This window comes from Podarcis bocagei (genome assembly GCF_964188305.1).
Source record: "Podarcis bocagei genome assembly, chromosome: 5".
NCBI classification, from domain to species: domain Eukaryota; kingdom Metazoa; phylum Chordata; class Lepidosauria; order Squamata; family Lacertidae; genus Podarcis; species Podarcis bocagei.
The window spans coordinates 41339655-41354564 of NC_138129.1; the positions used below are offsets into that span (position 1 = coordinate 41339655).

Sequence of the window (14910 nt, forward strand, 5' to 3'; positions counted from 1 at the left end):
CAGTGGTGCCTCGCAAGACGAAATTAATCCGTTCCGCAAGTCTCTTCGTCTTGTGGTTTTCTCGTCTTGCGAAGCACGGCTATTAGCGCCTTAGCGGCTATTAACGGCTTAGTGGCTTTAAGAAAAAGGAAACAAACTCGCAAGAACTCGCAAGACGTTTCGTCTTGCGAAGCAAGCCCATAGGGAAATTCGTCTTGCGGAACGACTCAAAAAATGGAAAACTCTTTTGTCTTGCGCGTTTTTCGTCTTGCGAGGCATTCGTCTTGCGAGGTACCACTGTAATTTGCAGTCCCACTGAATATCTCACAGGTTGAACAGCAGTAATACAGTGCTTAGCAGACTGCAAAGTCAGCTCCTTCTAACAAGAATTCCATTCACCAGCCATTGCACACAAATTACATTAACATAGTACATCAAAAATACTAAACATAATCTCCATCACCTTTACATGTAGGTGGAGATGGGCTCCACTCTCCACGAGTACTATCTGCAGAAGTTGAACATGTACTAATCGGGCTTCCAATAAGGGAGAAACCTTGTCTACAAGTGTATGTCACTGATGAGCCATAATGAAACTCTTCAAAAGGTCGACCACTGTGTGAGCCAAAGGGAATGTTTTCAGGGGGGTAACATCGGATTGCTGCGAATCAAAAGAAACATTAACAGTTCAGCAGGACTACAATTGCAAAAGCATCTCTGTTAGGAGTGTATTTGGACTAAAGTTATTTTCACCTAAATGATGTTCCACTTTATGAAGTAATCTTTTGATAATTCAAGGCCTGATCATCCATTTTAACTGTCACCCAAACACTGAACCAAAGTGGACTGCTGTGAAGGTATTGCAACCTCCTCAAAAGCAAACTGGATCTTCTGTGAAGCAATCTGGACTTGAAACTTCACAGAGGGAGCTGCCAAAGCCCCAGTGCCACCTTCAGAGCAAGGAATGCTCGGGGGGGGGGGGGGGTTGAGTATATTCAGCATGATCAGAAAGCATCCTGAACTCTGAATATTGGTTGAGGACACTTACACTTCTGCAATAAATAGAGTCACACAAGAGCACATTGAGTTTATATTAAATTAAATTCAAATTAACAATTCATCTTACGATGGCAAAATGGAGGTCCTGTATGCCACTCCAATTTGTCGCCTACAAGCACACATCGAAGAGTCTTTTCGCCTATCAATCTGTACCTAAAGGGAAAGAGAAATCTTTTATTTTAGTGAATTGGGCATTAAAAAGTATGTGAATACAGCATATTTTGAAATACAGTATACTTGGTTTATTTAGATTATTTATATCCCATCCTACAGAGTCACCACTCTGCTAGCTGACTGAAACGGAAAAAAATAAAACCAACCACCACCAGTTCAAAAGCAGTTAGAAACAACACAGCAGCAAGAATATAATAAAAGTAGGATTGAAGCCAGTTCAAACAACACTGAATGACACCTGGTAAAGTGGTCTTCACTTGCTGCTAAAACAATGTGAAAATGAGACCAGGGGAAACTTCCTGGGGAGAGGATTCTATAGGTGGGGCAGTGCAACTGAAAAAGCCAGCACTTTGTCTGGGTGCTGTCAGTCTAGGTCAGTGTTTCCCAACCTTTTTTGGGCAAAGGCACACTTGTTTGATGAAAAAAATCTCGCGGCACACCACCATTACAGCCCCGTGACGTCAGCGCGCAGCGTCACGCCGGGAGGGACGCACGAAAGTGAAAGTTTTCAATTTTTTCCCCTCCCCCTTGCCGGGGAACCTCCAAGCTTTGGGGGTGGGGGGGGAGGAGGCAGCAAAGCGAGGGACTGAGGGACGGCGGCAGCTGAGGCGGCGGCTGTTGTGGTGGTGGCGGCGATAGCGGGCGGAGGAGGGGCGGCGGCGGGGCCGAGGTGGCCGGCGGCGGTGGGGGAGGCGGCGGCGGGTGGAGCAGGAGGGCGGCCGAGGCCGGTGAGGGAGTAGGGTTGCCCGGGGCTTGAGGAGCCGTCGCCGGGAGTTGCTGCTGCTGTTGTTGCTGCTGCTGCCCGGACATGCCGGCCTCCTCCTCGTCCGCTGTCTCGCGCTCCTCCCTTTTGCACGCGCTGCCCCGCCGCCGCCCCATTGGCTGGGTCCTGTCAGCTGATCCTGTGTTATTTCCTGTGTGTGTGTGTGAGGGGAGAATGGAGAGAGAAACCTCGGCACCACCACCGCGGAGCCGCCCCCGGCTCGACGTGGATCCTCGCCGCCGCCGCCTCTCACCGCCCGACTCGCCCGCCTCCCTCCCACGGCACACCAGCCAACGTCTCACGGCACACTAGTGTGCCGCGGAACACCGGTTGGGAAACACTGGTCTAGGTTGAGACAAGCTACCTATTTAATTTAATTCCAGATACAGTGGTACCTCGGGTTACAAACTTAATTCATTCCAGAGGTGCGTTCTGAACCAGAAACCGTTCTTAACCTGAGGCACACTTTTGCTAATGGGGTCTCCCGCTGCCGCCGGCGCACAATTTTTGTTCTCATCCTGAGGCAAAGTTTATAACCCGAGGTACTACTTCTGGGTTAGTGGAGTTTGTAACCCGAAGCGTTTGTAACCCGAGGTACCACTGTACAGGAATTATCTCTTTGTTAAAGAGTGCCCAGAAAAAGTCACACCAACATAAAAACGCCAGTAGTTTGGACATAGTGCCTTTGTAAGCAGCAACCTAGGCTTTCAAATTTCATCATAGTGGACTTCCTCAATTCAGGATAAAGTACTTGAAACACAATTCAAGTATCTAATCCAGGATTGACATTCAGCTATGATGGGGGAGTAGTGTGTCACCTCAAAAACAAAGGGGAGCAGTAAAGGCAGGAATTCATGATCTTCCAAACAGACCTTATTTCATTAAAAATGTCATCCCACCCCACTTGAGTTTATAATGATTTAGAAAATTGCTTTGCCAAAGTGATTGTAGATAAAATCCATGATTATCACACCATATCATAGGGGGCCGAGCTGTAGTTGAGAAAGTGTGGATCACATGAACTCTGCAAAATATTATGTTTATTTTGCTGGAGTGAAGGGGAAGTTAGGGGGCATCTGAAAACCCTAAAGCGTGGTCTAATATCATTATTCTGTCATATTTAATTTATTTTATTTTTAGAGAAATGCACAGAGAACCATGGACGTGCTTGAAGCAGCAGCACACTTAATTAAGGGCTGCAAGGAGTAAAAGTAGCCAGGGAAAGAACTGAGGATTCCATCAGTGAGTGGAAACACATCCAGATACGAGGTCTAGTCATAGAAAGACAGCAGTTTCACCCACTGAGAAATAACCAAATGAAAGACCTGAATACAAGTTTCTCAAAAGCCATAGCTTGCCACTGTTCAGTTACTAAACCAACTAGTCATGGTAGACCTGTTCTCTGGTGCTGCTTAATTGCTTATTAATTTATTTGGAGTATTTACTCCCCACCTCACCCTTTCCCTGGACAATCATGATTATAATTATAACACAGACTAAACAAAAAATAATGTCAAAAATATAGCCCAATATTTTAACAATTAATATGTGTCTGTCATGAGCCCCTCCCAGGAGTTCTAAACAAAGCCAAGTAGGTACAAAAGGTGACCTACAACTCACCCCTCATTACAGCCTAGAGTTATTTCATCACCTAGCCGCATATCGCTTGATTTCACTATTCTGCCATTCTCTAAATTTATAGTAGGACATCGACTTCCTAACAGGAAAATCAAAACAAGCATTAGCACATGTAGCCTTGATTTCTTTAAAAATAAAATAAAAAGGGTACACTACAAACACCAAGGCCACTTCCAGGTGACCTGTTTGTTTGGGGAGAGGTTATACGGCATTGTGTCAAAAAAAATCATCTTAGTATCTCCTGTGCAATTCCCCGTCACATTCTTTACTGCAAAATGTCCAGATTTTTTATTTATTTTTAAAATCAGATTTGGTGCACACTTCAACTGTGCTATCTGAATTTGTTGGTATTTAATTGACTTCCTCCTGCAATATAGAGACAGTCTGAAAGTGTCCTTGGAAATACTATATTCACTAAAGGATAATTCAATATCCAGTTTTACTGGTGGTTCACAATAATGTCATCTTTAGGGATGGATGCAGAATTTAGTGTTCTTTCTTTTCTCCTTCATGAGTTGAAAGCAGTTGAAAGACCATTTCTTGCTTTATGTACACTTATCTCTTTGTTACCTCAGGCATTTAGATGTCCAAAGTTTTTGGATTGCTACTGCTGACACTATCCAGTATCAAAAAGACGACAGCTGAGATAATGAAAAACTCTATTTTGTTTACTACAATGTTGTAATATTTCCTCCAAACATGCTATTACTCTCTTCTTGTTTCTTAAAAGCACCATGTGTCTACAGACCCAAGGGAATTCACCACTTGAGTTCATCATTAGGAGGAGTGGTGTTCAGAATATTACATCTCCCCAATTTAAGTCTCCAATGTTCTATAAAAGAAAAGCCTCCTTTATTATTATTAGTCTCTGGGTCTCTTCCAGTCCTCAAACAAGATATCTGATCTAAGATGGAAGTTCAACAGTTTTAGATATTCAGCTAATTAAGTGAAACTTACTTTGACAAAACCTAGGATTTTCTATTGACCATTTTGAAGTGTCAAGACATGTAAGAGAAATAGACTCATAACCTGCAATGCAACGGTAGGGCAGGATAATTGTCTTTCGGATCCCCGCTCCTTAGGGTAGCATTGGCTACATGTGGATGGGTGCAATCACTTGGAAATAAAAATTCAGAGGAAGTTCTGAAGCTATAGGAGAGAAGGCAAGGTTCATTGGAGTGTAGTAGATAATTCATAAATCTCTATGACATTTCCTCTACTGGGATCTATAGGACCATGTTCAAATAGACTCTGGGAGTTCATTTGCAGAGCACAGCTGGATCAAGATGGGCAGCAGTAAGACTTATAGAGTAATCATAACTATGTCTCTTCAGATGTAAGCTCTCTTGAATTTTAAGGGGCTTGTTCACATATAAGTGAGGCTCAGATGGGAGCCTTATCTACCACCTGCTACTCACATGGATTGAGTAGTTGCCTTTTCATCTAAACAAACTTGTGAGAACCACATGGGTGGCACACCTGCTGCCACCATCTAATGACTAACAGGAGACAGAGGGAGAAAGATACAAACAACACCAGCAACTGAAGGATCGTCTCCTTCCCCATGACGGAGCCATTACTTTGAGAAAGAATCTGTGTGGGAGAAACTATCGTTAAAGGTCTTATGAAGCGCAATAGAAAGAGGATGCTTAGCCTTGGAAGATGCAAGATTGAAGAGGAGACGTTAAGGCTGTTTCCAAATATCTGAAGTTCTGTCACAGCAGAAGGCGGAGCAGAATAAGAACGAACACGTGGGAAGGGGAAGAGAGCAAAGTTCAGGTAAACATAGACAGGCTCCTAGTTCCCTCCTGCCCTGGACGCGGGAACTGCCTTCGCCATCCCCGAGAAAGCCTTGCTTCGCCCTCGGACATGATCCGTCACTGGAGGGAGGCGGGGCGCTTCCCATTTGTGAGAAGAACCGACGGGCATCCCGAAGCCGCCCCCCCCCCGCTTCACCTTGAACTCTGGACAGCGAGGAAAACAGCGGCAGCAGCACTAACGGAAACCGCCCCCCGCCAGGAAGAGGCGCCATCGCATGAAAGAGAGAGCCCGGAGTCAGAGAAAGAGACAGCGCCGCCGCAGCTCCCTCCGCAGCTGAAAAGCAAAGCGACGGAGCGGGCCCAGGAAACGACTCGACGGGAAGGGAGAGGCGGCAGCGCGCTTTTCCGGCCAAGGGGCGTGAGCAGCGGCGTTGCCTCCGAGGCTCCGCCGAGAGGAAGGCGGTGGGGGGGGGGAGCCACACGTGGAACCCCCTCCGCCGTTATCGGTTCCCGATATTAGCTAACGCCCCAAGGCTGCCGCGCGCGTGCTGGTTGGAGGTTGCGGGCAAGAGCGCGCTCGGGATTGGCGGGTGAAAAATGTGGGCGAAACCATAACTGAGGTGGAAAGGCGCCCTGTTGTTTAGGATAAAAGCCGTATGGTGGGTCTGCTCTCTGGACCCCTGAGGGAAACAGATAACGGGCTCCGCGCATGGCAGCCCAAGCTAGGGCGTGTCCAGCTGCTCCTGGTGTTGGGACTGGGGGACCTCGAGGGACCCGAATTCATTCCCACAGAAAAAGACCCTTCATTCTTCTCTCAGAACGGTTTAACAACCCATCCCACTTCCTAAGATAATAAATAAGCCCTACTATGTTCATCACCATGACCCTACACACTGTAAAAGAGAAACTCCCCACCGGTGTAGAAATCATATATCAAACAGATGGAAAGCTCAAAGCAAAGTAGGCTCAAAGCATGTAGTGTGTGCACACTCAGAAGATGACCTCCAAACCATCCTAAATATCTTAACAGAAGCTTATGGAAAGCCTCGCCTATTGCTCAACATCCAAAAAACCAAAGTGCTGTGCCAACAAGCAAGCACAAAACAACCCCCCCCCCCAGTGCCACAAATCCAACTTAATGATGTTGGCAGATATCAATAATTTTTCCTACCAAGGCAGTTATCTTTCAACAACAGCCAACAGTGATACTGAAACCCAGCATTGCCTGAAGGCTGTGAGTGCAGCTTTCTCTCGATTAAGGACTCAGACATTCACAGCAAGCAAAATGCTTGCTTACAAAACTATTGTACTACTAATTTCATTGCATGCTTGTGAAACATGGACCACTTATAAATGACATCTCCACCTCCTTGAAAGATTCCATCCACGGTGTTTCCAGAAAATTTTACATATCACTTGGGAAGACAGGCGAACAAATGTCAGTATACAGGAAGAAGCAAAGATCACCAGTGTCAAAGTAATGATTCTTCAACATCAGCTTCGTTGGACTGGTCATGTCATTCAGAGATGCTTGATTATCGTTTTCCAAAGCAACTACTGCTCCCAAATTAAGAATGGTAAGATAACGTCAGTGGACAACAAAAGTAGTTTAAAGACACTCTCAATGCAAATTAGCACTGGGAGGGAAATAAGAGCCCCTGAAGTCTCAACACCCTTACCAACTACATATCCCATGACTGTTTGACGTATTATTTGTTGGCATCCATCTGCCTTAGTGGTGAAGTCAAACTGTTGGAAGGTTGCAGCGCCTGCCTAGACTGTAGAGTATGATGCAGTAGAGACATGTTTTGTTGTAGCTGGGGCAGATGAAGGTGATAGGATACTGCTTTAAGTGTACAGTACAGATAGGAATTAAGTGAACAACGCAACATTGGGCATCTGGTATCAATACCAAATAGGCCAAGAATTACTGCTGTTTCAATGCAGCAGGTATGCCAAGGTTTTGCAGTTCTCCTGTACTCTTCATTAGTTTAGCTTAGAAGAGGATTGGACAGTGCTGACTGCCACCATCCATCCACCAGCACTATCTCTGCAAACACATACACACAAGTTCTGCTGTTGTCTGCACCCATCTGTCTCGAGAGACAATAGCATGTGTCTCCAGGGGTGTAGTCAAACAGCGGTGTTAGCAGCACCGGTGACCTCCCTGGGGTGCAAGCTTCTACGGCCTAGACAGCAAGACCCCTTTCTCAGCCTCACTGATGTGGCCCAAAGGAAGGCAGGGCACCAATTGGGCTGCAGCAGCTGCTGAAAGGAGCCATCCAACTATCTTAGGGACTACACTCCAGATTTGTGTAGTTACAAATGGCCTTTTCTTCCTAAAGACATTCTACAATGCAGGGGAGGTTTAGGATCAGAGACTTCCTTCTCCCAGATGGGCTACCTTCCCTTCTACAGCAGGTGCAAACTGCCTTATTGATCAATGGACCCACTATTGGTCTTGTCCAGTCAATCTGCCAGAGCCTATCTTTGCATGCAAGACAAATCCCTAACACACTGAGGATTTGAGACTCATCAGCCACCCTCACCTGGTATAGCCATCCAGCTAAATCCATTTCCTGGATTGTGGATGTTGTCACATGCTGATACCTTCTAGGAGCCACAGGTGAGAGCTAAATGCAGAGTGGGGACCAAAGGTGGACAGATACCCCCAGAAGGTTCACAACATGTCCCCCACCACAGGTATCAACACTCCCATAACACCCCATACACCCCACAAAAGTTCAAGCATGTACAAATTACCCCAATCATCTACCACCCTGCCTTGGCCCCTAGAGTAATCACAGTACAGCCTCTCCCTCCCAATATTAATCTTGAAGAGGGTCACGCTCCACGCTCCACTTCCTGGTGTAAGTAATCCACACCAAGGCAATCAAAGCCGTCTCTCTCCTATGACCAGGCCTGTAACCTGATTGAAATAGATCTGGGTAACTCTTCCAGAAACTCTTGGATCCAAAATGCCACCACACCTGCGATATTAGAAACTGGCCAATAATTATCCAATACAAGGACGGCCTTTTCAATAGAGGTCTTTTAACTGTCTCCCTTAGGCATGTTAGAACTTTGTTGTAAGGCGGCACTGACCATTCCCTTCACCCACCCAGCAAGTTCACCCACTGGACTTTTTGATGAGCCAGAAAGAGCAAGGATCTAGTACACATGTGGTGGCTCTCACATTTCCAAGGATTCTGTCCACATCTTTGGGCTGTACAAATTGAAATGTATCCAGTTTCACCAAGTCTGAACTCCACCAAGTAGTGATCTGACCATGACAATGCAGCTATAGAAAATTCTTCCACTCTAAGATCACCATCATCCAATCCTTCACAGAAAACCAAATCCAGAGTGCGCCCAGATGCATGACTAGAGCCAGAAATTATTTGGGACAGACTCATGTATCTGACAGGGGAGCCTCAGCATGAATGTTAAAAGTCCACCAGTACAAGCTGGGAGGAGACCAGCGCAAACCCCAAGACCTCTTTGGGGCTACAGCAACAGAATCCCTATTTTGTCCCAGTCACCCATCTTCAGACACACAAATTCAAACCCAACAAACTGGGAGAAAGGGCACCTGGTCAGGGGAGATGCAATCATGATAGACCACTGCAGCTCTGCCTCCCCACTGCACTGATCTTGTCTCCTGCTGTACAGATAATTCCAGTGGCCAAAGCTGAGAGGTTACTCACCCGCCAGTTCATCCAACCAGGTCTCTGTAATACAACCCAGGTCAGTATGCTCATCCCAGATCAAGTCTGGGATGGCTGTTGTTTTGCCATTCGTGGACCTGGCATTGATCAGCAGCAATACTTGAGCTATTGGGCCCTCTTGAGATACTGAGAACACACACTTCTGTTCAAGGCACCATCTCGTGAGGCTTTGCATAAGATAAAAGAGTACACAGAATGCCTGGCTAGGTGCTCTAATGGAGAAGTTAAGTACCTGCCCACAAACATCTATCTTCACTGCATCATGCTTCTATGCATCATGCATAGCCAGAAAGCGATTGGAAACAGCTATGTGGCATTAGCTGTATCAACCCAAACTGCAGTGTATAATCAGCTGCTTTGATCATTTGGGAGTAGAAAAACTAGTGATAATACTTAGTGGCTTTTATTCAACATTTCAATTTATTTGCACACATTCTAAGATAAACAACATTTCTTCTCTATACATATTTAATCAATTTAAATAAATAAATATGAACAATTTAGATTCTAAAAACAGTGTATAACAAACAGAATGCCTTCATGAATATAGCAAGCTTTAATTCAAACCATATGAAGCACTGCACTTTTCACTCTAATTGATTTTAATGGGAGAGTTATTTTACTTAACTTGTTCCCACTGAAATTAAGGTGTTGTAAAAGTGTTCTTGATTTTTTGGTTAATGATGTAGAGCTTTTGTTTGCCTATGACTCTCATAATCATTCATATATATATATATATATATATATAACATATAATTAGGCATATATTACTGTTGTTTACACTTTTGAAAATTCTGTAAGTAAATCAAGGCAGCTTTTAGAATTCTGCATTAGAAAGGCTTGAGGAAGTCAAAAGGTTGGTAAATTTTAACAGCTACACTTGCTCCCTCCGTTTCGTGAGATGAACAAGATTCTAGGAAACAAATTGTAATATTTCACATTTCCTACACAGAACCCACTACATCTTTCCATGGTTTGAAGGAAGAATAATGCACCTTGCCAGGGTAAATATACAATCAGTTCTGCTTGGCTCTGTATTTGATTGCATCACTTAAGAGACATTCTTCAAGGGAAGTTGGAACCCAGTTCTATGCAAAAGAAAGAGCAAATGGAGAGAGTTTTGTTGGGGCCCAGTACTGCTTCATGCTTCAAGTAGCTGGATAGCCTGTATGGCCAGTTTTTAATGAAAATTGCTTTGGCTTTCCACATAGTTCTTCCTTCAATTCTCATTTCCAGTTGTAGAGTAACAGTTCCAAATGAGAACTGTTAGGAAATAACAATCAGCTGGAAGGGTGCTGGAGCACAGCTTTACTGCAGAAGGCTACTCCACTTTGGAACCTTTGGGTTCCAATTCTGCCGCGTCAAATTCAGCAGAGCCAGCAGGAGCTGCAGGTTCTCTGTAAAAATAAAATAAAATATTTAAAATTAACACCTATATTTTGACCATTACATCATTTTTTTTACTTTTCCTGTCAGGAAGGAGAAAAGCAACACACAAATACATCTGTATTCCACTTCATGTTATTCATTTTTTAAAAGTAATGCAAGTAACTGTCACACTGAAGCTGTAGCAATGCTGTTGCTTCTTGAGCAGGAAAATCAATTCCAGAGCTACAGAAAAAGATGTAATGCACTGATTGTTAGCAACTGCAGGATATTAGCAGTGAAGCAGATTATATAAACACAACAGATATAAGAGTGGGAGACTAGGGCTGGCTGATCTTAAGTTTTCAGCATCTCACTATATCACCAGAAAACATCACAGTTTGGTGATGCACTGCGATGCTGAAACAAGCTACACTGCCCCAGCCGGCGAGACGTATGGTGAAACTGAGGCAATTCTCACTGCAGGAGCTGAGGCCCTTTCACCCTAGCGCCTTACAGGCTGGGGTCAATGCAGCTGGCCTCCGCTCCCTGCTTAGTTGGGGGCAGAAGGGCTCCCACCCCCCAACTGAGCGACCACCGATCCCTCAGCAGCATCGGGCTTTGCTCAGTTGCAGGATGGAAGAAGCCTCTCTTCCACCTCCCCTCAGCCGAGGGGAGGCAACCATGTGTCCCACAGCCTAGCAGTTAAAGGATCCCCCACCACCTTGCTGGCTTGCAAGAGCCAATGCTGGGCTGGGGGATCCTTTAACTGCTCAGCTGAGGGGAGCGTCAACTGCACTCCGCTGCCAAGCAGTTTCACGGAGTCCTCACCCCCACTGGATAATGTGAGCCAATGGTGGGATCAGATGCTCCATCAAACTGCTCAACTGAGGCAAGGGCAGGCACACACTCCTCAGCCGAGCAGTTTAAAGATGCAGAGGGAGGAACTATGCAGCTTGTTTCTCCCTTTGTACCATATGAGGGCAGAGTGGGATGGTGGTTTCACTCAGCGAGCGCTGCTAGCAGAGGGACTCAAGAGCGGTGGCAGTCTCACAAGCGATATACTGCTGAGTGAAGGTGACATTATGGTTCACTCCTGATATCAATATATCACCCAGGCCTATGGGAGACACACAGCCTAACTATAGAAAAATTGTGACTCCTAACAGATTCCTCTTAGAGAGCCTGCCCTTCTCTCCACTGGGGTTGTTATTGCCTCTGAATCAAACAAAACTCTTGCCTCTGACAAAACAATAAGTATGATTTGGGTATCCAATCGGAATCCCACAAAAGTGTTAAAAGACATGTAACCAAGCTGTGACAGAAATCATTGCACTGAATACTGATAACGAGTAATTAATTACTGAATTAATTCATGGAAACAGCTTAATTAGTGTTCACAAACTATGGGAAAATATATGTGTCATATCAAAACAGTAAAATCATGCATACAAAGCTACAACAAAAATGGACAGCTCTGGATAAAAAAATAGAAAGAAAAGCCATGCAAGAGAAATGTGCAGAATAAGTTATTGTTGCAAATTGTTGGTTTAGATTACACCACAGCACTGGCCTAGATTCTTCTAGGGAAAAAACCAAAACAAAACATCACTGCCTTTAGACAGAACTGTTCAACAAATCAATTTTCTTACTATGTCTGAAAGCAAAAATCACAGACCGCAATTACACATTTGTAAAAGAGACAATAATGTTTTATAACTTTATTTAATAGTAGATTTCAAGATTTTCAGGGAAAGAATAGTCATTGTGAAGTCAGCATTGGCATAGACAGCTGATGTAAACTGAGAAATACCATTTCTGTCACATCTGAACACCAATGCTGGAAATGGGATAAAATACTGACTAGCCGTTCTAGAATAATGACTGTGCTTTAGTTAGCTTTTATCTGTGCTAGCAGATTAGTGCAACTGTTCAACAAAAAATGTGCAAGCCCTTTCTGAATACTAAGCACATGTATGTGGAAAGTGTGAGCAAACTAGAAGTCAAGAAGCGTATGGAAGCTCACTCAGCAACCAAGAAGGCTACAGAGAATCAGGGACAGCTTCTCTTGGGCTGACTCACCCAGTTTTCACAGAAGATCGGTATTTCCAAAATACAGCAATTAGAGCAAGCACAACTAAAACAGCCAGGATACATCCTTGAAGGGAAAAAAGAGAAAGATATACCGTAGTACTAATTAATAAGACAAAGTAATTATTTTTCTGTTGAGGAAAAGCAATAGTATCAATAGAAGTCACAAGACAGGTTGTTACCTTGCAAGGCTCTATTGACATTAAAGTCACTCAGGCAGGGACGCGGACTTATAAAAAATATTGGGGGGCGGGGGCGGGAAAGCTCATGAATAATAAGCTCATGAATATTCAAATAAAGTGGCGCCGCCTCCTCGTGAGCGGATAGGGAAGAGCGTGCTGCGCCTATTAATCAGCTCCAAAGGAAATTGGGTGGAGCTTTTGCTTGGGAGGGAGGGCAGGAGGCATGCAGCCCGACCCTGTGCATTTTGGGCTGGGGGAGGGGCGGCGATGGCGCTCTGCTGGAGGGGCGCCGGAGATTATTGGGGGGCAGAGCCCCCCCAAACGAATTTTTGAGGGGGCTCGGGCCCCCTCAAGCCCCATGGAGTCGGCGCCTATGCACTCAGGTGGATAAGTTCATGTGCTACTGGGTACTGTAAGTCTCTAGACACATACGTACCTCAAGCAGCAAATCCACTGTACATCTGTAATCACCCCCTTTTGGGGCAGATGTGCAGTTGTCCTCAGAGATTGATTGCAGCAACGAGTTCTTCCTGCCCCTAACAGATGTCTGCAGACTTAGTGGCCCTAATGACAATCAAAGAGCAACTCTCCAACCCAAGCAGTGTGTGAAGCTGAAGCAGAGTCACCAGGTTGCCCCCAAGACTGAGGGGGTCCCGGCATGCGTGTGATGTCACACGTATCGCGTGTCATGCACGTGCAGCGGAGGAGACCAAGCACTCTGAAGGAGCTGGCCATTAGCCCTGTGATGTGTCTCTCACACACAGCCACCTCAACACTAGGCCCCCTGGAGTTGGCATGCTTGAGCTCAAGACACCCTTACTCCTGAGGATTTTTTTAAAGCCCCAGTCACACCCAGGTGCAAGAACATTAAAAGTCACAGCATGGGGGAAGTCTGTGCTGAATTTAGAGACAGCTATGTACATTACAGGAGCAAAGAAAGTGGAGGAAACAGAGCTGGCCTCACCAAATAAATAAATAAACAGCAGATCTTGGAGAGAAAGTTTGCACCCTAAGCATATTTGAAAAAGAACGAACATCACAAGGCATGAAAAGTACAATAGCAGTGATTGTACACTGAAGTAACTTGCTCTGTAATTACTTACCAACAATAATTGCGGTGTTGTCAGATTCTAGAAAAGAAGTAAATAAAAAGTGAGCTAAAATTTGAAGTGCTGTACCGTAATTGTTACAGATCGTAGCGTGCTCTCTCTCTTTCTATGCATGTATGCATTTGTGTGTGTCACACACTGAATAAAATATAGTACAACTAATAACTGGAGTTAATCTACTCCAGTACACAACAGTAGACTGAATTTCACTGGAACCAAGAAATGGGTTTCCCACTTTTAAAAATTTCACATATAGTGGTACCTCGTTTTGAGTCTGCCTCGTCGAGCGTCCATTTCGTCAAACGTCCGCGGCAAACCCGGAAGGGCTGGAATGGGTTACTTCCGGGTTTGCCACTTGCGCATTCACAGAAGTACTAAATTGTGCATGCACAGAAGTGCAAATGCTCCCTGTGTGTGTGCAAAGTGGCGCTTTGTCGTGCGTACTTTTTGTCTAGCATGCGGGACTCCGGAACAGATCCCGGTCATAAAATAAGGTACAACTGTACATTCCAAATTTGTTCCTCTAAATCACTTACTTTAGTGATTCAAATCATCCCAAAGCAGTTTATGGAAATGTTAGAAACATATCAAGTAATGTAAGTATTAAAATATACATTTATAAAATCAACAGCAAACAATAAACAATGTCAGAGATATACACAGAATCTGAAATAGAGTAATATCTAGTCAGGAAAGCCTACACATACAAATGTATCTTTAAGTGTCTTACAGCCATAAAACAATTGTAAAATATATTCAAAATCAGTAGATAAAGTTAATATAGCAACACAGCTGAATCACCTCCCAAGCAAAGGCCAAGTGAATAGGCAAGCTTTAAGCAAGTGCCTAAATGACAAGAAAGCTGGAGCCTTCCTGATGTTCACTTGAAGCAGAATCGAAAGGGCAGGCGCTGCCACACTAAAGTCCCTGATCTTACTGGACGTAAGATGAACCTCAGGAGGACATGGCACTACTGAGAGTGCATCTCCTGAGGGTCAAAATGTCCAGGCAGTAGTATACAAGGTAAGAGTTTTCCTGGTTCCACATTGTTCAGGGCTGTAC

The 14910-nt window shown here is 44.7% G+C and overlaps 1 protein-coding gene and 1 long non-coding RNA gene across 7 annotated transcripts in view; one reads left to right on the plus strand and one right to left on the minus strand.

Moving 5' to 3' along the window:
- LOC308586714 overlaps positions 1 to 14910 on the plus strand; it is a 150779-nt gene that overhangs the window by 55525 nt on the left and 80344 nt on the right. The window lies entirely within an intron of this gene.
- The window catches only part of LOC308586675 (membrane cofactor protein-like), a 55929-nt gene that overhangs the window by 10334 nt on the left and 30685 nt on the right, over positions 1 to 14910 (minus strand). For 2 of the 6 annotated variants that reach the window (XM_081193534.1, XM_081193533.1), the window contains exons 3-5: positions 3596 to 3692; positions 1106 to 1191; positions 443 to 640 (exon numbers count right to left, since the gene is read on the minus strand). In XM_081193534.1, the coding sequence (XP_081049660.1) occupies positions 443 to 640; positions 1106 to 1191; positions 3596 to 3692 (381 nt within the window). Of the gene's footprint in view, positions 1 to 442; positions 641 to 1105; positions 1192 to 3595; positions 3693 to 4566; positions 4763 to 5569; positions 5777 to 9882; positions 10499 to 12548; positions 12625 to 13842; positions 13870 to 14910 lie in introns of those variants that run through there. The other 4 variants (XM_081193529.1, XM_081193530.1, XM_081193538.1 and 1 more) reach the window with 4 other exon arrangements.